At 42.0% G+C, this 25521-nt stretch overlaps 2 protein-coding genes across 2 annotated transcripts in view; one reads left to right on the top strand and one right to left on the bottom strand.

Moving 5' to 3' along the window:
• Nucleotides 1-25521, top strand: part of ClpX (Caseinolytic protease chaperone subunit) — a 92274-nt gene that overhangs the window by 11897 nt on the left and 54856 nt on the right. The window lies entirely within an intron of this gene.
• On the bottom strand, nucleotides 371-25521 carry LOC135936150 (uncharacterized). Its single transcript, XM_065478861.1, has 3 exons — nucleotides 25297-25521; nucleotides 7667-9193; nucleotides 371-4946 (listed from the first exon to the last, which is right to left on the bottom strand). Exon 2 carries the CDS (start codon nucleotides 9191-9193, stop codon nucleotides 7670-7672), a length of 1524 nt encoding a protein of 507 aa, XP_065334933.1. The 5' UTR covers nucleotides 25297-25521; the 3' UTR covers nucleotides 371-4946; nucleotides 7667-7669.

Raw genomic sequence — 25521 nt, 5'->3', positions numbered from 1 at the left:
TGGATGAATTTTATTAACCAATTTGATTATTTTAACCGTCATTTGGTGCATAAATTAATTCTTAAATCAGAGCATTGAATGAAAATTTTATTTCCTCAGTCTCATATTTCTTGTTGTTTTTCACGATTTTCAGCATGGTGAAGTGTTAGGAGATCAAATTTTGTTATGCGATTGAAAATCTTGACTGCTTTTCAAAGTAATCAGTGAATTAATATGAAAATTTTTCCTTTCAACTCAAGTTTGGCGAAAGGAGTGATTTTGGTTTTGTATGAACCAGTTTAATTGGCGTTTGAATGAATTAAAACACACATGAACATGAATTCTCGAGAAAATATCGCTTAAAGGATTTTCCAAATATAAAAACAGTGTCTTGCTTTCAGTTTGATATTTTTATTTTCCACATTCTACCAACGTAACCCTACATGATGGGATCTTCACATGTACAATGGATATTTATGACAACAATAAAGTACCCAATGGCAATGGCGCTGGTTGAAATTTCCGCCGCACAACGTGTCAACTTAGTTTCGTCTACCAAACTAACATGATCAACAATTAATTAAAAGCTAAATCCGCACGATTTTGAGCCAGGTTTCTTTTTCAGCGCGCGCGTCCCTCCCGAGCCAAGGAGAGTCGGGCGTGGGACGCATTGTTTTATTTGCCGCTGCCGCCGCTTCAACCCCGAATGTACAGCAAACGACGACCACTTGTAGACAACTTGATGGAGGCACTCATTCAGCCACTCGGCGCGAGCACTTGCAACACTCGAGACTGGAAGCCCTAGGGCAGCGAGTGAGCGAATCCACCCGCGGCCGCCGAGGGGAGCAATCAAACGGGACTTTTTGCTTTAAAAGAAACACACACACACACACACACACACACACACACACACCACCGAACCACTTTTCGCGCTCCACTTCTTACGACGCTTGTGTTTTGCGCGCGCAAAGTGTCGCTCCGCATTTATGCATTCTGCGCGCTGCGCTGAGCGTTGCTTTCAAAAAGGCAGCACCGACTTTCGCCAACGTTCACACAAGGAACAAGTGATTTGCTGCGGATGAACTCAAATGGAATAGGCGGAAGGCTGATTACGGCAATACTGACTGGAACTAACTTACTGTGGGGACGACAATCCGATTGACTAGGAAGTGGCTGTTTTAACTTAGTGTAACTTATGCCTTAAATATGAAATCTGCAATGTCAAACGGAAGGTAAATTAAGAATACTGGCATTCTTAATGAGTTTATTTGGTTAAATAGGGATTTCATTTATCAATCATGTTTTAAAAGCTCAATTTAAAAATGCACAAGCCTGAGTTGCATTTACTAACCATCCGGTTTTTTTCCATTTTTTGCCAGTCAATATTTCATGTTTATGAATTACAAGAAATACTTGTATTAAATATGGTGCCAGTTGAAATGATTGACCGTATTTTTTAACATTATTTCACATGAAATAAATGTTTTGCTCTCGCTTCACCCTCTATAATTGAGCACAATACATATCATAAATAATGGAAAGATACAAAACAAAATACCCAAACTAGACAACAACGCTCAATATTAAAAATTCCCCACATATCAAACAAAAATGTTATATTTTTCATCTCTTCTTTTGGTAGAAAATTTGGTAAAAAGTGAAAAAAACGGGGTTTACCAGTGCACTGTATTTAAGTGGAACCAGAGCACGAACTTGATGTGCCATTTCTGTGCGAGTCTTTTTCTAGTTGAAAATGTATGCCATGTTAAGGAAAGCCAGGAAAAAATGAAATTATTAATTTCGCTTAAAATGCGATTTTTTTCCGCAACCTCGTATTCAACTGTTGTTAATGCCGCTTCTGTAATCACAAGGCTGATTTTTCGACCGTGAATAAATATATAACATTAATTTCTGTACGGTACTCGAATGATGTACTCTCACAATCAGTGCGCGAATATATAACGTGTATCAATGGTGGCAGAGATTAAAAAGAATTTCGAATTAATTGACGAAAGCTTTTCACACAGCGGATCGGATTTTTATTTTCCAAATGGGCTGTATATGTTGAAAAAGCCGCTTTTGAAAAATCGCTGCTGCAAATTTGGAGAGCGCCATAAATTTGCGGCAAACGGCCGTAATCTCTCTCGCCCTCTCACTCGCTCACTCGCGCGCGCATCCAGATAAACAGTTGCAAATTCACAACAATGTATTTTGCCAACCAGCGGCATCAGGTGATGATTTGAAAACACAATTACCCGGCTCATTTTAATTCGCCCATTTTAAACGGATGCTGCTGTTGTGATCAAAAATTAATATGCGCGCACGAGGGGACCGCTGTGAGTGAGCATAGCAATCGAGCCGCGCTCGCCGATAAATACACACCACACATTTGCTATTTATTTCGATAGTGCGTGTGTGATCAAACTAATGGATTTGCCACCGGCCGCTGAAACGATCGCAAATGTAAATTAATAATTTACACAGGCGCGCGATGCTGCCGGCGTCAAGTAAAAAGTTGAGCAAATTTCTGCATATCCGTGCGGTGGGTGGATTTTGTTTGCGTGATAATTGCGGCGAATATTCGCGCCAGAATAAATGTTTACTCTGCCATGTTCGCTTTCATAGCAGATTTGTTTTACAAATCGTGGCTGGTCTATTCCTGATACATTTTCATTTTGCGCTTGTTGCCCCTCTGTTCAACAACATACGGTATATAGAATGCATCAAATTTGTGCTCCTATTCGCAAGCATAGAGTCAGGGTTCATAAATCACTGTCTATTCCATTCATAATAAAATATACAGTTTACAATAAATTCGAGATTTTTTCTCACTGACTTACGGTCATAATAATTGATTATAAAGAAGTTTATCACACATGCATTAAAAAAAGTTATATTTGTTCAATAAAAAGTCTGAAATTATTGAAGCGGAAAAGGACTGGACAACAAAGAAAAATCCAACAAGCAGCTCAAAATATCGTCAACATCCAACGCATTCTGATCTTTGCTGCCCTGATCAGCGTCACAGCTTTTAATAAATTTGTGCAGAACATAAAGGCCCCCTAATGGTGAACCTTTTTTGCCGTTTTGTAATTACAACATATTTTCGGGAAAGATTATTGAGTAAAAACTGCTTATTGGTATGTATTAATAATTATTACCAATACATATACGAATGCCAACAAGTGTTTTTGAACTTTAAAGTGCCGACTAGGGCTAACCTCTGGGGATCTTCTAAATAATTAATATTCAACGTTCACAGCCGTTAAATCTAAACAAATCCCATTTTGAGACTAACATTTTCGTTCGAAGGTAAAGCTATCAATAATGAAAACATTTGCATAGCCACCAAATAATTTTTTTCTCCAAAATATGTGTAGAAATCTGTATGAACTCATGTAAAAATAAACAGTATAAGTATTTCTTGATAGAAATCGACTTAAATGTGAAAATTTAATGTGCAGAAACAATATGGCAGAAATAATCCGGGTTTCCGGGGAAAGCAGGAAAACACGAGCAAACAAGGTGAGTATATACTATAGTTCATTTACTATGTATAGTAAATTAACGGCCAAAACCAGCCACTCATCCAGCGCCCATTAACAAAGTGTGATCTAGGCTGACGCCGAAATTCGCGAGGATTAGGTTTTCGACGTAATCACTTCGCGCGCATCAGTTGCAAGCAAGAGAAACTATCGCAAACAAGTCGGCGGCCACGAACAATAGATTAGCAACGAAATGAATTGGTAATTCGCGTTGGAAAAACAACACTGACTCATATGTGCGAGTATTTTTAATCCGAGCTCGCGTTTGTGCATTTGCATACACGGCAAATAATCAAGGGGGCCGTTCGCACAGCCCGCCCAGTGAATGATAATCATGCACCGTCCGCCTTTTTCCATTTGTTTCTCGCTGGCACACGTGCAAAGCAAACAAGCGCATTCATCAATACGGCGGGACTTTGCGATGAGTTTTTTCGCTTCAATCGCAATAATTCTCTCTCTCGCTCTCTCTCTCTCGTTCGCTCTCTACCTCTGTGCCGGCTTAATATTTACATTAAAAAATACGGCCGGGAAACGAAAAAGATTGAAAGGAGTAACACAAACAGGGGGTTGTCCGGGGGAAAAAATCGCGCAGCCGAATTTTCATTATGATTATTTATGGACGTGCACACAGAGAGACGCACGCTTTTTGTGTGTGTGTTCGTGTGCTACATTGTTGTAACACTTGAATGACGACGGCTATATTATTTATTACTTTTAATCCGTATACACACGCAGAATGCAAATAACGACGCTGAGGATATTTATTTATTATTTTTTGTCCGCGGCACGGCGCAGCTCTGAGCACAGAAAAGAGGTGTATATATGCACATACACAACAATGATCAACAGCATTAATAAATGTGTTTCCCGGGGAAAAAGTTTGCAAACTGCTGATGTTATTTCAGGCTTTTGTTATTTTTTCGTACACAACTCCTATGGTGATGAAATTTTATACCTCGCGCTCTGTCTGTTTTTTCCCTCTCACTCGCTCGCTCGCATTCAAACATGCATACTCGCTATACATTTACAGAATTATTGATACACACAGTGTCTGCTGGATGGAAGTTTTGTTCGTGCGATGACGAGCGTGAACGTGAATAAACAATGCCGTAACTAAGAGCGAGCCTTTGGAAAAAAATAACGAAATTATTAGGTAAATTTGGCGCCAGCATCCGAGTGCAGGCGCGCACTGGCCAATTTCCACACTCCACGGGGCTAAACAACAGTACTTTTCGCAGTCCGGAAATGAGTTGACTCGCTCGCTCTCTTTCACTCCTCCGTTATGTTACAACCAGCAACGTACACCATACACAGAGAAATTGAAACGTGCGCCGTGTGCAATTAGCTTAATTAATTTTAGCAGCTGTCCACCGGCGCCGACGTGGAGATGCCCAAATGTGGTGTCTGCTGCTCTTTCCACGGCTGAAACAGTGTGAAGCTTTTAAATACATTATATATAGCAATGCAAAGTTGGGGTTTATGCAAAGAAGTAAGCGTGGCTCTATCATTTGGCAAACCTTTCCAAATGTTCGACTGGTCCGTTAGTGTAAATTTGCAATGCATGCAACCTGCGTAGCACTTGTGCCAAGATATTGCCTAATTTTGATGTGATGATTGATAATAATAACAGGGTGGTAATTGAGCTTAAGTATTGATTTCTCTTTCTATGCAAGAGTGTTCTTTGACGAATGTAAAATCATTAAATCGGTCTCATGGTTTGTTTTTACCTGTGTGATTAATATTGGTACTGGTTTTTGCAGCCATTCTGCTTGTTCCTTTTCTTGGTTGCGTTTTATTTGAATATAAATTATTTTAAATGACTAGTGAGTAAGAGTTAAAACATTTATGCTGTTTTACAATCGTTGTTTGAGGCAATGGCAAAATTGGCTAACACGTAATTGTGTAAAATTATTAATTTATTTTTATTTTTGTATCATTCTCACTCCTTGACGCGATTTATTACTATACCGGCGGTTAGTGCAATTTCAGCACCATTGTCGAGCCGCTTACGCGATTGACGAGGAAAAAGATGACGTTTGAGTGATGTAAAAATTTTCTTTATTTAATTTATTTCCGTTGGAGGGGGGAGTTGTGTGTGGGAAAGATAGGAAAGATTTTAAACAAAAATAAAATAAAGTATTTTAAATAATTACGTTACCAATTTTGCTATAGCTTCAACTTGCAATTGATTGCACAAGAGAAACTGAAAATTTTAAAACTAATTGTTGACAATTTTAAAGAAATCATAGTGGGAGAAAAGGAAGGCTGAAATTCTTAAAATTAATTTCGAAACTACCGATTTATAATTTTAATGAGGAGGAAAATGAACACAATACAAATAATCATGTTTTTGAATTTTGAAATTCATAAATATAAAACGATATCACTCTATCAAGGCAATTCATAGACCAGATGTAAATTTTGTATTTTTAAATATTTTAATAGCATTGTTATTCACTAAACGTTTGTATTAAATTCAATTTTATCCTTATCAGAAGGATTATCTCAAATAGAAAGGAGAACCATTTATTGAGGTTCGTTGATGCAGTCAGAAAGTTTGCAGAAAATAGTGTCATTTTTTAAATGTAAGCAACATCTTGAATGATGCGCAGTTTGTATACAGTATCATTATTCCAGAAATTCCTTATGCACGCATGCACGCACGTAGTGCTACGACGTTGTTATACATACAAAAATATAACGTACTCGTGAATTTTCCATTTTTTCCTCTTAAAATCTTGCTGATATTTTCAAAGTCTGCGCCCCACTCTGCGGAAATTCGAGCGCATTCCTAGCCTTTCAAGTGCGCGCATTCAAGGTGGCAAAAATAACAACCGTCGGGGCAAAAAGCGTGCTTCAGAGCACACGCACATTGTGCGCCGAGTGGCGTGCACGCGGTGCGCGTCTTCTCTTTCAGCGTGGGGCCACTCGTGAGGGCAGCGCGGCGTGAACGTGATCATCATTACGAACCGCACGTCCGCTCGCACACAGTGCAGACTGCTCTTCTTTTCCCTCTGATTGTCGGGTGTCAAGTGGCCAAGTCTTGTTAGAGATGAGAATCTGCAGGTTTGAAAGGCGCGGGCGATACTCGAGAACGGAATATGTGCGTGCACTGCACGAGTCGAATGTAATATTATAATATAATACACGCGCTGAAATGCACAGTGGGATTCGCAATTAGGAAACGTGAAGGCGGAATACGCGACACTTGATAATGAGACGTGAAAAGAGAAATTTCCAAGTGGCAGATGTGCCGAGCGCTCGTGTTTGTTTAAATATAGAAATTAATTATGTTTTTCTACGTGTTTCAAGCAAATAGTGCGAGGAATTGTGAATGTTGACTTTTAGAACACTGCCATTATTATTCAGTTTCACAACGAGAAAAGAAAAATATCGCACGAACTGAAACAGGCTCTTCAATAATGAAAAAATGTGAAAAAAATTAAAAAGTAGCACGCATTTTCCCCTTAATTGAATTTGTTCTCTATTTCTATTATAGTTTGAAAGTTGCATATTGTAAGCCGTGTTTGAACCAAGAGTTCTCGCAAATATTAGGGGCTTGGCAGACTTGTCAAATTAGTTGCTGCCGAAAGTGCTTTTTTCATTTTTAAATAACTCGCAGCAGCTTCGCAAGCCGACCGCTGAATCGCAGCTCAACTCGCACGGATTTTGGCAGGGCACAGAGGAAAATACAAATTAAAAACGCGCTCTCCGTGCCGGCACCGCACTTTTCCCTCTCGCCGCTGCTTTTTTTCCACTGGCGCAGCATCTATATTCCCTCTTTGAAAAAACATCAATCAGATTACCGGCGCTGTGACCAGCAGAGGCGGTCGCCGCGCCCGCTCTGCATATATACCACATACGAGCGACTCTCTGACTGCGCGCGGATATTATTATGTGCTGAATTTTTGGCCTTTGGTAGAGGAGAAGAGCAGCCAGCACTTTGAGGCTTACATTTTACGAGTAAGCCGCTTTTGTTTCGCGTGCTGCTTTTATATTTTAGCTCACTCTCCTTTTTAATACCCTGTGATATCGTCGGGGCGAGAGCCGCGTCGATGGTTTGAATTAAAAATAAAAAGTGAAGGCGTACAAGTCGCTTTGCAACACGAAAAAATGGTCTCTGGTCACTCGTTTGTAATTACCTCTCACGGACTGGCCGCCTGCTCGGGCTCGGGCGTCACAGCGAGCATATTGGGCGCAGCGTCTCCGGTCGGAGGGGTGCTGGGCGGGGTGCTCCTCTTCTCTCCGGGTTTGGTCTCGTGCTTGACGTAATCGACGACCAGCTCCAGGCCGATCAGCGCCGGCAGGTCCTTGCACTCGCCCTTCTTCTCCCCCTCCCCTTCAGAGGAGGTCTCCTTCTTTGGACTGGTGCGCCCCTCCTCGGGCTCCTCGTCCTTGACCTCCGTGCGGACGGCCTCCTCCTCGCCGTCCTCGATCTTGACGCTCTTGTAGATGCGTTTTAGGTTCTGCAGGACGTAGTTGGTGTTGGGTGAGGAGACACTGCTCCGCCTGCTGTGCCCCTTGCTGGTGGTCATCATCAGGGGCTTGGGTTCCGGCACGCTGAAAGCTGACGAGTGTTTCGAGTTTTTCATTCCGAGTAGCAGATTGAGGCCTGGCTTGTTGCTGGAGCTGCTGAGGTTGAGGGCGCCCGACTTGACGTCGGCGTCACTCTCCAGCTCGGTCACGAATGGGGTGTTGTTTCGCCTGTCGCGATCAATCGTGCAGTCGAGGCCTGCTTGTGGGGGTGACATCGAGGATGGGACCGTGCCGAAAGGGGGTAACTTCCTGTCCCATATATGTCCTGATACTCGGAGGTCGATGAAAAAATGAAGCGGATCGATTCCAAAGGGTGGCTGGTGGTGGGGATTCGGACCCCCCAGCCCTGGGTACATCGACGGGTACCACAGCGGAGGCGGAAAGGGTGGCAGGTGCGAGGGCAAGAGATCGTTTGGCATGGAAGAACCATCAGTGCTGGTGGGAGGTTGAAGACGGTTGAAATCAGGCAGGGGAAGCATGCCGCATGGCGGAAGGTTCGGCAGCATGAGCGGCGGCGGCGGTGGGGGGAGGAGCGGGGGCGAGGTCGTCGAGGAGGGACTGGCCCTGGTCTGGTCCAGGGGAGGCGAGGAGAGATTCGGCGTCTGTGGACCGTCGTGCCTCGCGATCTTTTCCTCCGACGAAGAGTGTTTGTTGCTTGTCGTCAGCTCTAATGGTTTGTCCAGGATCGGAGGCGGTTTCCTATCTATGGTGAACCTGGGTGGTTCGTTCACCTCCCTCCAGGTGCGTTTCCGCCGGCGGTGCGGAGGCCTGCCAGGGAGGTCCTTCTGCATTTCCGTCGAGTGATACTCAAGCGGCACCGACGAGTTATCCCGTGGTGGCATCTGCTGATGCGGCGGAGGCTCGTTTGCTTTTGCATTGTTGTTATTGTTGCTGCTCTGGACGAAGCTCTTCAACATGTCACTGAAGAAGAAGCTCTGCGGGACTAGAGGAATGTTGTACAAGTATGGAGGAGTGGCGGCAAGAAGGCGCGAAAGAAAATCGCCATTCCTGAAGTCTGGTGATATCCGAGGTCCGTTGAGACCAGGTTGTGACTGTTGGGGTGGAATCGGCCCCCGTTTGCTGGATTCAGAGCTGCCAGGGTATGGCGAACCAATGTCAGGTCCGGAGCTCATCTGAAACAGAACCAAAGATATTTATTCTTCGGCCTAAATATGAAAAATATAGATTTTAATGAAAATACTGAAATTTCTACAACAATTTCGATTTTTTTCTGGTAAAAATATAACAACTAGTTTTAGGTTTATGTGATAAGGAAAATAGATGTGTACGGCGCACTGCAAATAGTGATACAAGATTAAATTCCTACATTGGAAGCATCAGTCGCTATTTTCCTTATCATAAACCTACAACTAGTTGTTACAAAGCATTGAATTAATTTCGTTAACTTCATACGCTTGATTCGCAACCAAGGTTTAAACTGGCCAAAAAGTTCATCGGCCTTACTTTGCATGTTTATTAAAATTTTATAAATTTTGATTGCTCTAGCTAAGTAAGAGAACTTGATATGGTTATCACTATAAGGACTTAAGTTGTTTGGGGAGAGAGCGCCTCAATCCACCAATCAAGTGTTTGGTAAAGAGAAGGGGACAAGCAAGTTTTCAACAGCCCGGAGGTCAACTTGCGTAGTCAGGTGGTGGAATCATTGGCGGCGCTCTATTTATGCGGGAGCGAGCGGTCACTATAATGCGGTAATCTATTCCAACAACACCCCTTCTCGTTAGCAGGACACAAGTAAAATGACACTGAGTGACCCACTATAATCCCGGCCGTCGGTTGTCCGTCAGCACCCGGTCGAGCCTCCCAGCGGCCCACCCGGGTGCGGTCCAAGCAGGCATTGCTAACAAAACAAACTCGAATTAGTTAAGTGGATTAGGCCGGGCGAGCGAGCGCAGGATTTGCATTGTTTTAAATTTTGCCTGCCGCGCGTAATGAAATCGGTTCGTTTCTTTGAACGCCGCCTCTCGACTGGCTGACGTGTGCACGCGCGGCATAAACAATAGCTTGTCAGCAGTTTTAAGTGCTGCACATCACCTATACACACGCTCTCTCTCTCTCTCTCTCTCTCTCTCTCTCTCTCTCTCTCTCTCTCTCTCTCACTCTCTCTCTCTCTCTCTCGCTCTCTCTCACTCTCTCTCTCTCTCTCTTTCTCTCTCTCTCTCTCTCTCTCTCTCTCTCTCTCTCTCTCTCTCTCTCTCTCTCACTCGCTCCTACCCGACCGCTTGCTCAATATAACTTTGTAATCATCGCACTTCTTCCGCCCGAGTTTGCTGAACGACAGACTGCCGACGGGAAACTTTATCATATTCACATATTAAACCCACTCTTTGCTCGCTCGTCGCTCGTCGAGGATGCTCTCGAGCACACGGTGCGGTTGTGACGCAATATTTGACGAAACATTTTAATTATAAAAGCATTTGTGCGCGCCACAGTTCTTTCCGAGCTCGTTGCTCGCTGCTAACAAACGGCGTTAAAGAACTCTCGCGCCGCCGCTGACGAGCACCGCCATTCACCCCTTCCCTGCCTCCCTCTCGCAAGCAGCCGCGTGTGCTTGCTCTTCTTTGCACAATAAAGTGCGCTCTTGAAAATTTCTTGGCGCGTTAGCAAACTTTCATCATCGCAATCAGGACCTCCCGCCCTCCTGTCGCGTTTGGCAGCCGCCGCGACATCCGATTTACAGGGGGTGAGTGCGGCACAAGCCATATCAAAATGTCGATTCGTGTCGCGAGGTCAGATTTATTACTCCGGTCGTTGATTATTGGTAATCGATCATCCCTGAGAGTAAGAGGAAGGACTGCAATTAATTTAACAAACCTCAACAAGATCGCTTAATGGTAGCCTTAAACGAGGAAAATTATTTTATTGTTAGTAGAACAGGGTGTACACTCGAGAGCAATGCCTTCCCGATCGATCAGAACGCAACTTGAAAGGTGCAGCAACAGCGATGAAAAGAGCTCTCGGCTGATGAACCGACGCTGCTGGAGAGAGAGATATATCTGCGGGCTTGATGCATAATCTATCTATCTCGCTTTTTTCGGCGCCCCGCAGTGTGGCGGATCGTGGATGATAAGGTGCACGGAGTGAGAGTAGAGAGTCGCCTGTCGCTCAGCCTCTTTGATACGGAAATAATCAAAGTGCGCGCGGGCGACAATGGCTGTTGATACCTCTGGGCCCTTATTTCCACCGACGTCGCGAGCGAGTGAGCGGGCGGGCGGGTGAAGAGAAGATGTGGACAAATTATGGCTGTCAAAAGATGACAAAAGATGTTACCAACACCAGCGCGTCGGCTCGGCTCGCTCGCGCGCGCACATAAGATAATTTGCACAAGAAAAATGCTCGAAAAAAAGGGGAGCGCGGCGTTGTCTGGCTGACGATAATGGCAGCGGCTTCAAATATTAAAGCTGCCGTGTGGAGTGTGCGACGCGAGAGAGCGAGTGAGCTGTGGTTGGAATATTGAGAGCATAATTAATGAGGAAAATGTAATAACATGATGATGAGGCAGGCGAGGCGCCTCAAGTATTTTAAGTGTTTCAATATTATGTGATTGCTGCAGCCGCCTGTGCCGTCTTTTGCATCTCGCCGCTCGAGTGCGAGAGAGAGAGAGAGAGAGAGAGAGAGAGAGAGAGACTGCGAAAGAGCCTGACAGATTCAGATATGCCAAAAGGAGATTCGAGTACTCGAAAATCGCCACTCGCACGACTTCTCCTCTCTAAAAGCCTTTTAATTGTTTTGTCGCATTCAAAATCGAAGCGAAGTGGGCTGAGATTTCACTCTTTCATAAGCATTTACCTATATAAATGTGTGCTTATAATTTCTTAATGTACTTGCATTAAAAATGCAAAAATCTCGGTTAGTTTCCTGCAATTGGAAACATCCCAATTTCTCTCAAATTCAAAACATCATTCGTAATCGTAATTATGATTTCATCGTCTGTTTCATGCGGATCTCCCTTCGACGTGTTCGCTGATAGAGAGAGAGAGAGAGGGGCGCTCGAGAGTAAATTGTTGAATAAAGAAGACACACACGCGCCTGCCGCTGCTGTTGTACGTCTCCGCGGAGCACATAATGTGATACAGCGCGCGGGCGGGATGGGAATTCTCTCTCGCCAGAAGTACTGAGGGGGAAGAATTTGCATCCGAGCGATCCGGGCCGCGCCATGTGTGCGCCACCGAGATTTCCGCATTTCGTGAAAGCAGTGAGCAAACAAAGAAAGAGAACGCTAAAGTTCGCCCGTCTGCACTCGCAGGCTTAATAAAGCTCATTTCTTAGAGTGACAAATGGTAGCACACTCACAGGTAAATTTTTGTTGTGTTGAATCCACATTGATACAGTTATATTTTTCCAATTTATATAAACTATCTATCTCTACTTAACTTACAAAGATGAAAATTGCACAATTTTTATCGATTTTTTATTACGTTACAAAAAACCGTGAATTTCAAACACGACACAAATATATTTCAAACATTTCTAATAATAACATTTTATTTACTAAAAATTGTTGAAGATTTGCAGCAGCTGAAGCATTTTTTCCCACTTTCTCAATTTGAGTTCTTGGAAAGATAACGTGGTTAAAAATATTTCTGCAATGATAAAGAAGATGTGAATCTTTTAAAAAAATGCTGATTGATGTCTGTATTTACGCTCTGTAATCTGGAATTTTGTTTGAAACAATGTCAAAAACATTTTTCAGACAGAAAAGTGAGGAGCTGCCTTGAAAAATATGGTTACGTGGAGAATTTAATTAAATTGTTGCCGGGAGGAGAGAGAGAAAATAAATAAATATAACTATTCTGGTTGGTGCAGACACTTTGTTATACGCATATCATTGCTCGCGACGCCGGCGAAATTGACAAAAGGAAGGGCTGGCACATCTCTTTTGCATTCGCGACTTATTGTACCAGGCAGGCAGTACGTGTGAGTGTACGTGTGTGCGCGCGGCATTTAATTTCCTGCGAGCGCGGATGATTCCTCTCGCGTGGAAATTACATATACGGCCCGCTATCAAACTTATTCTCGCTGACGCACTGCTCTCGCCACCTCTTTTATTTTCGCACCGTTTTTCGCGAGAGTGAGTGAGAGAGAGAGAGATGGCTTGCGGCGCCGTCGCAAAAAGTGCTCAAAGGGTTGTTTTTATTGCACGCGTGTTGCCAAAAACGGGGCGCACGATGCTGGCCCGCGGCTAAAAGGGGTTTTGCGAGAGGACGGAAATTAGCAGAACGACGCCTCCCTTCCCTCGCAGCCCAGCCGGCAACATTAGCGCAAATCTTTTCCCCCTTTTTGTCTTTGTGCAAATCACATTCAAACTGACCCGTTTTAAAAGCTTTCAATAATTAGATTAGAAACATTATTCGCTTCTTCCATACCTGCATGCTTTCAACGAGGAAGACCATATTTGGAATTTCAGCTGTCATCAGGTAGCGCTTTCCCGCTTCAATCCAGAGTTTGCTCTCCCTTTTATTTCAGTCAATCACTTGATATTAAATTTTCTAAGAAAAGGAAATTTCAAATCATTGCTCCATTCCAAATGTGACATTATCCTTCTTTTTGCTCTCTAAAATGCATAATTTGCTGTTTGATGAAACATAAATTTATGTTTTATTAATAAAATGCTTTTTAGTCTGGCTAAATCAGCGAACTTTCACGAACGACGTTTCACGTGAAGCGATTTTTGCCTGCTCCCTTCCTCTATAATGTTGATGGCTTCTGTTCCTTCCATCTCGAGTTCTTTCATCCCGCGCATCGAGATAATGTGATCCTCTGTAACCGGAGCCGTGACGGAATCCATCAACGTGTCGTTTGAACGGCCATTATTCATTTTTTAAAGATATCAGCACCCGCAGCCAGCCCCTCCGAGTGTCTTTGCGATATAACGATGTTTTCGCAAATTGCGCGTGAGAGCAGAGTGAGCTTTCCTACGAGGGTGCCTTTTTATGTTTATTATACGCCTCCTTTTTGAAGCCGTTTTCGTCACGCGACACGCTTCGTTGCTGCTAGCTTTTATTCTCAAAAAACTGACATTCAAGCTGCTAAAACACACACATATTATATATTTCCATCTTTGCCAACGCTCTGCTAAATCGAAAATTTGAAATAATCCATGGTCGATTGGCTACTATGGTTCGATAAATTATGTAATTTGATCAAAATAATTAATATTTGATTTGTTCCTGAGATGTTTTATAGATAAAGTTTTTATTTCCTCAAAATACATAATATATTATGCCACCCGCGCTGAAAGACTGTTCGGCGGCACAGTTTCCCTTGCTCTGCAAGGCGTGTGTGATAGCACAAATTTAATATGACGTGTGGTGTCTTTCTTTTTACTAGGCTTTGATCAATTCGGCTCCAAACTCCTGGACAAGAATCCATTTTTCACATAGTTTGTATTTTTTTTACCATTGAGACACCTATGAATTTTCACTGATTATTAAAATTAACATCCCAAAATGAAAGAATGATTTTGTTTAGTTTTGACGTTGTTTTCATTTATCGAACGAGCTGGTAAAAATCGAAAGAGCGCGGGTAGTATTTTTGCTCACACCCGCGCTGGTCTGTCTGCAAATTAGGCAGCACTCCTCGTTTCGAAGCAACGCAATACAGCCATTTTCGTGTGCCGCTTATTGTGGGAGAAATATTCATGAAGTAGTGCTGCCGCCGCTGCTGCTCGGCACTCCATGTTTGAGCAACCAATTATTCCTACTACTACTCGCGATGAGATGGATAAAACACTCGGACCGGAAACTTTTGCTCTGACGCTCTAATGTAGTGCCTGCCAACAGAAGCAGCTAACGAAATAAAGCGCCGCCGCCGCCGCCGCTCGCCGCTTTTCACTCGAGCGACCGGGTTTTAGCACACCGGCCGAATTATCAACGCCTGCTTCCTCCTTTCGCCTAATGGCCGTGGATCACAAAGATTTTTGAGTCTGCTCACAAACTGCTGCCAAATTTCGCTTTAAAGCTAATTTTGAATAGCACTTGGTGAGGGAGAAGTTTCCGCTATTGATGGTTTTTTGCTTTGTTGAAGATTTGACGAGCATTTAAATACACCTTCTGAAAACCGGGATAATACAAAAAATTTCATGGCTTTGCAGGAAAAGAAGCTTTAATAGTTTCGTCATAATAATTACTTTAGTATTGTGATTGCAGTGACCGAAACAGAAAAAATTTCCCATTGCACAGATATCAGGTAAGAGAAATAAAAAGCAATGAGAAAGCAACAAAGTTTTTTTAATCTATTTATCTCTTTCGAGCCGGGTGATCCCCTAATAAAGAGTAACTCGCCAAACTCTGTGTGCCAATAACATTGCGAACGAATAACATGGGCGCTCGGATCTCATTGGAGGAATTCCATGGAAGTTCAAAGCAGTCCAGAAAGGGACCAGCTTGTGTTACTGCTCTTTAATCAAAACGCTAGACATTCGTCCCGTGGAATTCATTTCCGCATGCTTAGAAGGTGCAAACCAGCAAGTAGCGAGTCGGAAAGCAACCCTCTCAAATCTGAATGGACTCATTTCAATGAAAGATAATCAAATGTAGCATTCATTCGACCCCAAACATCGCTTAGGTTCTCATAGAAAGTGCATGCAAAAAGCATGCGCTCAACAATGCGAGCACACGGCTTGGTTAATGTTAGTAAACTTACTAGTTTCAGCGTTGACCTGAACTATCCTATGCCCGCTAATCTATTATATTATGTTTTTAAACTCATAAATAGTTCTTCAAGTATATGCTGGGACTCAAAGCGAAATAAACTAGACTCTCGCATCGAGGAAATAGTGTTCAGATTTAATTTCGAAAATGGAACACACTTCCATAGTATCATTGAAATATTACAAAAATCTTGTGCAAGCTAGGCTACTTGAGAAGCAACGAATTTCTTTCTCAAAGCGTGGATATTAGCACCAGTAATTTGGTCAGGAGATAACTAACACTTAAGTTTTTCTTTTCTTCCGTAAAATATTCAATTTATTCAAAACGGTCATACACTTTTGTAAGAAGCAAATTAAGTTTTCATACGAAATTTTCGATTGATTGGTAAAACTGTAACATTGTTAAGGCTAATTTTCGTTTTTAAATAAACTTCTACTCCAAATATGAATGTGCGAGCTGTTTGTGATGCAAAACGAATTGCTGATCCCTCCACAAACCAAAATCTTGGGACCAGAGCAAAAAGACGCCCCAGTCGAAAACACTCGCACCCTTCCCCCAGAGGACAATTTGCAACGTGATATCTGCAGCAAAACTGATTGCGAGTCAAGAAGGGCCGCTGACCACAACAGAAGGCAGAAATAAATAATTAGACTGGTGGCGTTCGTGTTAAACGGGGGGTGATTGTGATTCAGCGGGTGCGTGTGCATTGTGCCGCCGAGGGACATACGTCTCGACGGCCAGAACAATGGGCCGTAATCTTGGCACGCCCCTTTAAGCACATTGTGCCGGGCCCAGGCGGAAAAAAAGCGGCCGACTGGCTGCTGCCGGCTAGGAAGAAGCAGAAGGACTCAGCATCCTCATTTGGCATTGTTGTTTGTCTGTGCAGCGCGGTGTGCGCGCTAAAAGCATCATCCTTGTCTTCTCCTTTGTGTCCGCGCGCCAAGACGCGCCGAGCTGTCGGTTTAATTTCGCGTCTCCTTCCCGCTGCCGCCCTCAATCTCTGCATCCGTGCGCCTATTCACGCTCCCTCACTCGCCAAAGCGATTAGACAAATATTAATTATTTCCCCGCATGAGGTAGAATGCTAGAAATGCACACGCCTCTCTAACTCTCGCGCGAGCGCGAGGCTATTGTCGTCGCGGCACCGGGTGGGCGGGTGTTGGTATCCAGATAAATGCTTTCGCGCCTGGGAATATGGGCCTAACGAGCGGCTCCTCTTTTGTACTGCGTGTTGTGCCTGCACACGCTGGTGTCGGTGCAATATGTCACCCTTGCTTATACTATAAAAAGTGGGGTGAATTTCTGATGAATAGAAAAGTAGGGGTGGGGGATTCCTGACGTTTAAGAAGTGAAACAATTCCAAAATCTTGAAATTTTAATGATATTTTCATTGGAGATTTTTCTTTTATATTATTTAATAATGATTTTTAAAGTTTCAGCAAACGCCGAGCTAAATAAGGCAAACCGTCATGAGCCGAAATATTCAGACAAATATTCATATGTTGTAAGATCAAAGTGATCACAGTACACACAATTCCAACCAAAATGTATTTTACTTAATTTTTCAGAACAAATATGTTAGCATTACTCTTATTGGTTTATTTTTAAAATCACTTAATTAGATTTTTTTATTCATAGTGGTGGGAGTTAAATAAAAATCAAGCACATGAAAGAAAATTTTAATTTTTAGATGATTTAGAGCTAGTTGGATGTGAAATTTTAGGCAATTTTTGTCAACTTTTGTCAATATTCCTGAGCTATTCAAAAAATTTAATCACGTTTTCAGGGGATGCGAAGCTCTCAACAATTTAGTTCGTTTTAGACAAAAGTTGATTAAACTGAAGAATCTTAGTCCGGATGCTCAAGCTAATGTGTATATAAGATTTAAATATTCACTGTGACAGCGCCTTTTGCAAGTTACCGTCGACAAAGGGTGGATTTTGATTTTCACATCAATTGTTGAGCGATTTTTTCAACACTTGCTCCTCTAAAAAATTAATAAAAATAGCATATACACTATTTTACTAATTATTGTTCTTAAACTTACGGTTTTAATTTGCAGTTGATAGTCAAGAAACAAACGAGATGTAAATGAAAGTGCTCGCGGTTGGTTGCGAGAGCGAGGGGCGATATTCGGCGGCTTTATGAATGGAGTTGTGAGTAGGAGGTTGTGAGGGTCATGGTCGGCGTAGCGTACCAGGGGTGCAAGGGTCGATTATTGGATCAGCCGTGCGAGAGCGGCAAGAAAGCTGGAGGTCATGCTCCGTGAGCAGGCAAGACGCCGGCGAGATCAAGTGGCAAGCTGGTTCACCCTCCGCCGCCAACCCTCAGCCGCCTCAGTCCGCCAGCCAGTCGCCCCGCGCGACGTTCGCCAAGGGTGAAAGTCGTAAAATGATACAACCACTCTTTCTACACCGGCCATTAACGTGGATTTGTCTCCGCTGACGCGGTCGTAAACCTCGGTCTCAATATATCTCCATTTGTGACAGAAATTGTTGGGAAATATTATTCAAGTTAGCTCATGAGCTTTTAGCAAAAGGGTGTATTTTAGAGTTTGATATTCGTGTTAAATAAATTTCATCATGATTAATTGAATTCAAATAATCTATGGGATGCGATTAAATTTCCAGTTTCCATCAAGGAAATTAAAATGTTACCATGGTAATCAATTAAATTCAAAATAATATTATTGTTTGACTATATAGTCTGTTGTTCATAATGTGAATACTGCATTATGGGGGATTCGCAAATGGTTTTTATGTTGTGCTAATTAAATGACAGTAAACGCGACAAGTATATTTCAATAAAATAAATTTTCATGTGCTTTTAAAATAAACATGCCAGCGAGTGATACAGTGATAATTTTATTTTTAGTTTCATAAACGATTATAGCTGCATTGTTTTATTTTAACCCGAATGACTTAATATGTAATTAAAAAAACATACTAAATCAAAATAAAGTCGTTATGCTTGTTCTATTTGCCTTTTTACATTTCAAAATATCTATCCATACGACTTTCCATTTCCAAATAATTCGAGCCAAAAAATGAGAAAACCGCAAAATTCGTTGCGTAGCTCGGCATAAAGGCAGAAAAAAGCAATTACTCGTAAAAGCGGCGGCGAAATATTAATTTTGCAGCGGCGACAGCCGTGAGCCGGTCGTTGTCGCCAGGGTCAGCGGCACAAATCTCAATTAAAAAGGACAATACATGCACTCCGCCTAATGAAAAAAGGAGAGAGAGGAGCAGTCCGTATACGCGTAAATCTGCGTGGCTGAGCAGCAGAAGCAAAAGCAGCAACGAGCGATAATAAAAATCCGAAATGTAAATGCGGCGTGGTTTTATGATTACTCTTGGTGCACAACGCGCGAGCACGGCTGGGCTGAAAGAATCGTAAAGAATGTGTAACGAGGTAACGACCAATCCGCCGAGCTGCTGTCACGACGGGCGCGTGTATTGATTAGGCCGGAAAAGCGGCCGTGATGCTTTCCGCGACGAGAGAGAGAGCGGCTCGATGCGAACGAGATACGCCGCCGCTGTCATTTGGCGATTAATTGCGCATCTTGACAACCGCCACCGCCGCTTCAACCCCCGCCGCCACCCCCCGGCCGCAGCCCCCGCTGCGGGAGGATGCTGCCATGGCGTACAAAAAGTCGGCTCTCCGCCCGCTGCGTGCAAAGCTCTAGTCGCGGGAAAGGGTTGTTTTATTATTTGTCTTTTATGCGCGTGTACGCGAGCGGAGACAATAAGCAGCGCGCCGCCAGCGCAAACTTTGACAACACCGATTATAATCAATTTCCACGGATTAAATTTGTCGTCTTCCACTTCGGTGGACCAGGAATTTCATCTGCATTTTGATCAGATTTTAGGGGGGAGTCAAGATTTTGTAATCATAATGAAACTTTCGATTGCATGGATCAAGTATCAAAATTCACTTTAAAACAATTTTGTCGCTCAAGAAGATTTAAGTTTAGTTACCCTGTTTTTAATTTGAGAATACTTAAATTCGTGATAGTGAAATTCTCCTCAGTGATATCTGCTTACCAAGAATCGAGAATTATGTATGAGGGTAAACTAATACACCTAATACATAATTATTGCTATAGCAATTGACACCGTTTAATTTTCGTTTCTTGATACAGATATCATATAGGGGAACTTCTCTATCATGAAACGAACAGTTAGACAATTTTGGCTAGTGTTTTGTTTGCATTTTCCTGATTTATTATTCTTTGTCTTCTGCCTTTTTAATCAGATTACAAGAATGAATCAAACTGTATAAATTAGGCAATTTTAAGGAATAATTTCACTATGTTGCGTTGTTAATGCATGATGGTGTAAAATTAATGTCTGATATTTTTAAAAAACTCTAATGTAACTCATATTCTAGATTTGGAATTAGGGCTACAGCCAGTAGCCGAAACTAGTAGAGTCGGACATTTCTGCATAAATAACATGGAAAAATAAACAGCTCCCTATACATACCGAGGAAGCAGCTTGTATTTTTTTCTAATGTCATTACGTATTGGCAGACTTAAAAATTAGTTTATTTAATCTATTAACAATTTATTTTCCCAAATTCGAAATTCCGCAATATCTTCGGTATAATTGAACGGTTGCTATTGCGTAATTTTGATTCCTGCTGTCGCGATATATTCAACGGTGTACGAAAGGAAATCGATCCCCCTTTTAGCGGAACAAATCATGCTTTTAACGGGCAAACAGCATTTTCCACATTGGAAAATCATATAACTGACTCTGGAGCCAATTTACTCCTAAATTTATGCGAAAATGGTGGAAAATTTAAACACAAAGAAACCAATCAACTAAAGAATATTATGTTGATTGAAAAAAATGATAATTCCTGAATTGCACATTACAGATTATATAACAATAGCTAATATTTTGCATCCTAAATATATAGATGAAATCCTGCATCCGCCTGAGTTAAAATCAGGGGGAAATTCAAGTCCATTTGGTTTTCTTGGGATTGCTAGTCAACTTAAGAACTATATTTTGCACACAGATCACTCTGAAAGAGTTACTGACACTTCCTCTCGCATAGAGAGCGGGCAGTTGAAATTAACGGGCAGATGTCCAAATATTTGCCGGGATTGGAGTGCGACGGCGAAACGCCCATCAAGTGGCCATCTGCTCTGGAAAACTGTCGGCTTTTGAGCGAGTGTGAGTCAGCGGTGGGTTGACCTGGAGGGCTGTAACCTGTTGCCCAGCTGTTACGTGCGGTCGGGTCGGCGGCGGTTCGCACTTTGACCTCAAGTGCGTGCGTTCGCCGAAAGCAGGAGCAACAAGTATGCGGGCGGAGCGGCGAAAAAAGGCGAAAGCGAGCGGGGAGTCGTAAATCAGGCGAGATTAAGTAGAAAAGTTTTCATTTTTGGCGTCGTAAATTCACATCAGCGTGGAATCCCCGATAGAGCGGGGAAAACTTGAGCCCGGCTGATAAATCTTGCGGGCGGAAAGCAGCTGCGACTCTCTCGGCGCCGAGAACAGGAACAGGAAGAATGGCAAATAACAACGTCTCGCCTTTGTTAAAGGCGCGAATAATTAGAGGAATTGATGAGTCGGCACACAAGAAATCCGAGGAAGCGCCGCCGACGCCGCCGCCACCACCGCGACGATGATTTATCGTGCAAGCCACTTTGTAATTTGTACCACGCGCACAATGAGTGGAGAAGGTGCGCCATAAAATATTCATTACGCGTCGTGCTGCCTGCCGCTGAGCCGCAGAAATGGAAACGCTTTTAGCTGCCGGGAAAAACTTGCTCAATCTCTCTCGCGAGTGCTGTCTGACAAGGCGTCTTTGCGAATTAATCAAAGTGTGCCGTCGACGTGCCCTGATTGAAACGGAGAATCCTCCTAAATTGCACACTTGACGGGGTTTTCATGTTGTTTCTTGCTCCATTTATACTTGGATAAGATTGCAACTTGTTTAAGAGAACATGAGGTAACACGTTCCTCGCAGGCCTCAGAACATATGATGTGAAAAATTAAACTATTTTAAATAATTGATAATAGGCCGGATAGCGAAATAAATTAGTCCGGATAGCGAAATAGAGAGGAAGCTGAGAATATTTAATCTCTTCTTTAAATTAAAGTGTAGCTGTCATTCAACTTAAATTGGAATGCAGGGGTGCGGGAATAATGGTGTGTCTGGGCATGTGAGGACGCACTTTTATATAATGGTCACGATGAGTAACGTGTGCTTATTGTCCTCCCTCAGAGGACGAAATTAGCTTTAGTGATCAATATCAGACAAACAGAAAAATAAGCAGCTCGCTTTGCACCGAGTGGTGTCGCTGAAATTAACTTTAACTTAAAAAAACATGATATCCTTGAATGCAGCTGTCTTCATTGGCATTTACCAAGAATATTGAACCCATTTAAATATTAGCTAATTTATAGTTAGAAAATTGTGAGTTCACTGAATTGCGGATTTTTTGTTTGCCTTTTATTGCTTTTTATCAGTGAAGCTATTATAATTATATTAATTGAATTCCTTTTGAAAATTTAGCGTGTCATATATATATATATATATATAGCAAATCATTATTGATATCTACAGTTCACTGATTTAACAGCCCATTTACATTAATACTATTTGTATTTATTTATTTTTAATTAGACCTTTTTGCTAAAAAATATTTTAACAGTTTAAACTCCTTTGAGATTTTTAAAAATTACACGCATGGACAGCTAAATATTGGAAAGTATTTATTTAGTAGTAATGATAAAATTGATATAATTGCGCCGAATCATTCAACTTGAGTTTTTGTTAAATTTTTATAAGCCTCACGAGATTCTTGAAATGATTTAAAAATACTCGCGTTCTGCTAACAAGCGAATATGCAACACCTTTCAAAATTGAATTCTGTTCTAAACTTCTCTTCAGCTTTTCCCAGCTGTGGGAGGAGGGGGATGCAAATTTCGGCAGGGTAAGAATGACAGACAGACAAGTGTATTATGGCCATGTCAAGTTGGCAGTGCACACGGCCGAGCGGACGAGGACGAGAGAGCGAAGATAGCGAGCAGCTTTGTCGGTTCGCAGCCGGGGAAAGGCAGAACAAGCCACGCATGATTTATCAAATATCATGGCATTATCGCGCGTCTCGCGCTGCGAATTGAAATGCCATCATTGTTGTCAGCGAGCGGACCAAATAAAGTGAGCTAGGGGAGAGGATCTCTTGAAATTAAAAAAAATGCCCTTGCGCACGCCGCGCAGGCGGATGGATGACTAATTGCGACGCGAAATCTCTTTTTAATGCCTCTAATCCGGTATTTCCACCTTTCTGCGTGTGACGCAGCTAAATGCGATTATCGATCCAAAGTTGCATCTTCACCCCGTATTGCGCTTCCATCCGGATCATTACCGTCATTCTCAATATCGCACGGCAATCTATACTACACAATATTATGATATTTTGTTTGTTAAACGATTTTAATCTGATTTCTTTAAGGTAAAATCTGGTTATATTTATTGGCATAACCAGACAAATTCTACGTCACTGAAACAAAAGAGAAATCAATGAAAAGCGAGATCTGCTATAAGAAATATTGCAAATACTATGGCAACACTTAATAATTACATGGAAGATAGGTTATTTTAATTCAGATTATTGCTGCCTGAAGTGAAGAATAATTGTTTAATTCCAACTGCCAGAGAGTTGTTTTTCAAATGAAACTGTCGCAGCCTTAAAAAAATTAAATTACATACTTTAAAATGGCAAAAACTGTGAGCTTAACACCAAAGTTAGACTATTGTTTTGAAACAATTCTTGCAAAGTGAATCCAAAACAATTGAATTCAATGATTTTTGTATCGGTTCATCTCTTTCAAAACGGGATTGTTGATGATTTTGCCAATTGATGGTTCAAAAAAGTAAAATCTTACATACTGCACAATCAGTGATTATTTTTGGAATATGGCTTGAATTTAATATCTTAATAACTCAGATCCAAAATGGGAGACAGTTTGAAATTCAAATAAACTTTTCAGTCTTCTTATTTACTCGAAAATTTTATTGCTTTTTTCATCCTCAAAGAAAAAACCTCTGTGGTAAAAGATCTTTTATGGAACTAGCATAATGTCGTAGCTATTATGCAGGCTTCTTTATTAAAAATTGGCTATTACATTTTCTAATAAAATTCATTTAACTTTGTTCAAGGAACGTACAACTTAATATTTTCCTTAGCAAAATTCAGTACAGGAAAAATTAGGCACGTATTTAACTTTTCTATATTTCCCCATACGTCAGAATCGATTAAATCACGTGGATTGCGTCAAAGCAATTTTGCGGTAGTTCGAGCGAAACGAGAGTCCTTCGGCGTTTTGACGCAACCCGCATTCCCGTCGGGGGGTGATTTGGCAATAATTCCCTCCTTTCAAAAGCGATGCGTGATTTTTCAGTTTTCTGATTGTGAGGCTTTTACGAATCGCTCATCCCGCAAAAGTCGAGAGTGTGTCGCCACTCACTTTGTCAAGCATTCGCCTTTGGCCTTTCTCCCTGCGATCGGCCGACGACCGCGCTGGCCGAACAAAAAAGCGAGAGGGGAGCGAGCACACGCACGTTTTTTATTTGATGCATGTGTGGATACATAGTGCGGTGTCGCAACCCCCGGCGCACATATGCGCGCTTGATTGCCATCTCCAATTAAACTCCGCTCTAATTAAAGGTGCTCTCTCTTCATCATGCATCCACTCACTTCGCTCTCCCGTCCAAATTTTTAAGCCCTTTATCCCGACCCACTGCACTCACGTGTTTTGTTCTAAACAAAACGCTTGATAATCTCTTTGGTGCTCGCTGAGCACTCGGCTTTGACTGATTGTAGACTCGATTTTAATTAATTCATTAACTGTCGTCATCATTTTTAACAGTACTTGGAAATTGAGACCTTTGAAACGTTGGAAATTTCAAAATACATACACACAACTGTGTGGCGGTACATTTATAATGTTCATTTGTATAGAAGTACTACTGGAGAAAAATCTACGGTCACTTCAACTCTGAATAAATGACATTTTTGTCTACGTTAAATTTAATATTCGAATATATTATAGCGAGGCTATTAAGAAACACAATTCAAATTAAATTTAAATCAAAATCTATTGACGAAGTAATCAACATTATAAATAGCTCTCTTTCAAGGTATGTTTATAAATTTTTACAACATTAAGAGGAATGCTGTTAGAGATTTGCAGAGAGCTATAGGAACAACTACCGCTTCCACAGCTATGAAATTTCTGGTCTATATTTTTCGAAGTGGTTTTCAGTCTGAATTCAGATTATAGAGCTACCTACATTTTCCGAATAAAAATTGAAATCCATTGTCGAATATTTAAGAAAACTCACAAACTGTAGCTTATAATTGAATAGTCCATTGATATAATATATGACCTTTGGATAATTTTCTGTCCTTTTCATTAATGTCCAAAAGAGAAAAAATTATACAAAAAATGTCAAAAAGATTTTTAGAAAAATTCTTATCCAATAATCTTGTCTAGAAAAAATGATCTCTGTGAATGTGATTCGTGATTCGACAAAAATGCACTCACCTTTAGCAGGCTTGCAGAGCTGGTTGGGGGTAGGCTGGCGGTGGGCGGGTTGCCTATTCGCGTGCCAGTGCGGAGCTAGGCGTGCGAGCCACGTGCTGCCGCGTCCAAGGGCAGAGAGGGTGTGCGAGGGTGCCTTTCGCAGGAGCGGAGCAGAGGTGAGTGATTAAGCGCGGGCGAGCGGCGCGACGTGCGGTGTGCGGTTGATCCGGCCAATCTGCGCAGAGA

Source organism: Cloeon dipterum, chromosome 2 (genome assembly GCF_949628265.1).
Source record: "Cloeon dipterum chromosome 2, ieCloDipt1.1, whole genome shotgun sequence".
NCBI classification, from domain to species: domain Eukaryota; kingdom Metazoa; phylum Arthropoda; class Insecta; order Ephemeroptera; family Baetidae; genus Cloeon; species Cloeon dipterum.
Note: the sequence above shows the minus strand (reverse complement) of the source record. Positions and strands in the feature narration are given on the sequence as shown.

Coding starts and splice junctions, on each gene's coding strand:
- LOC135936150 (XM_065478861.1), bottom strand. CDS start 9,193: ATGAGCTCCGGACCTGACATTGGTTCGCCATACCCTGGCAGCTCTGAA.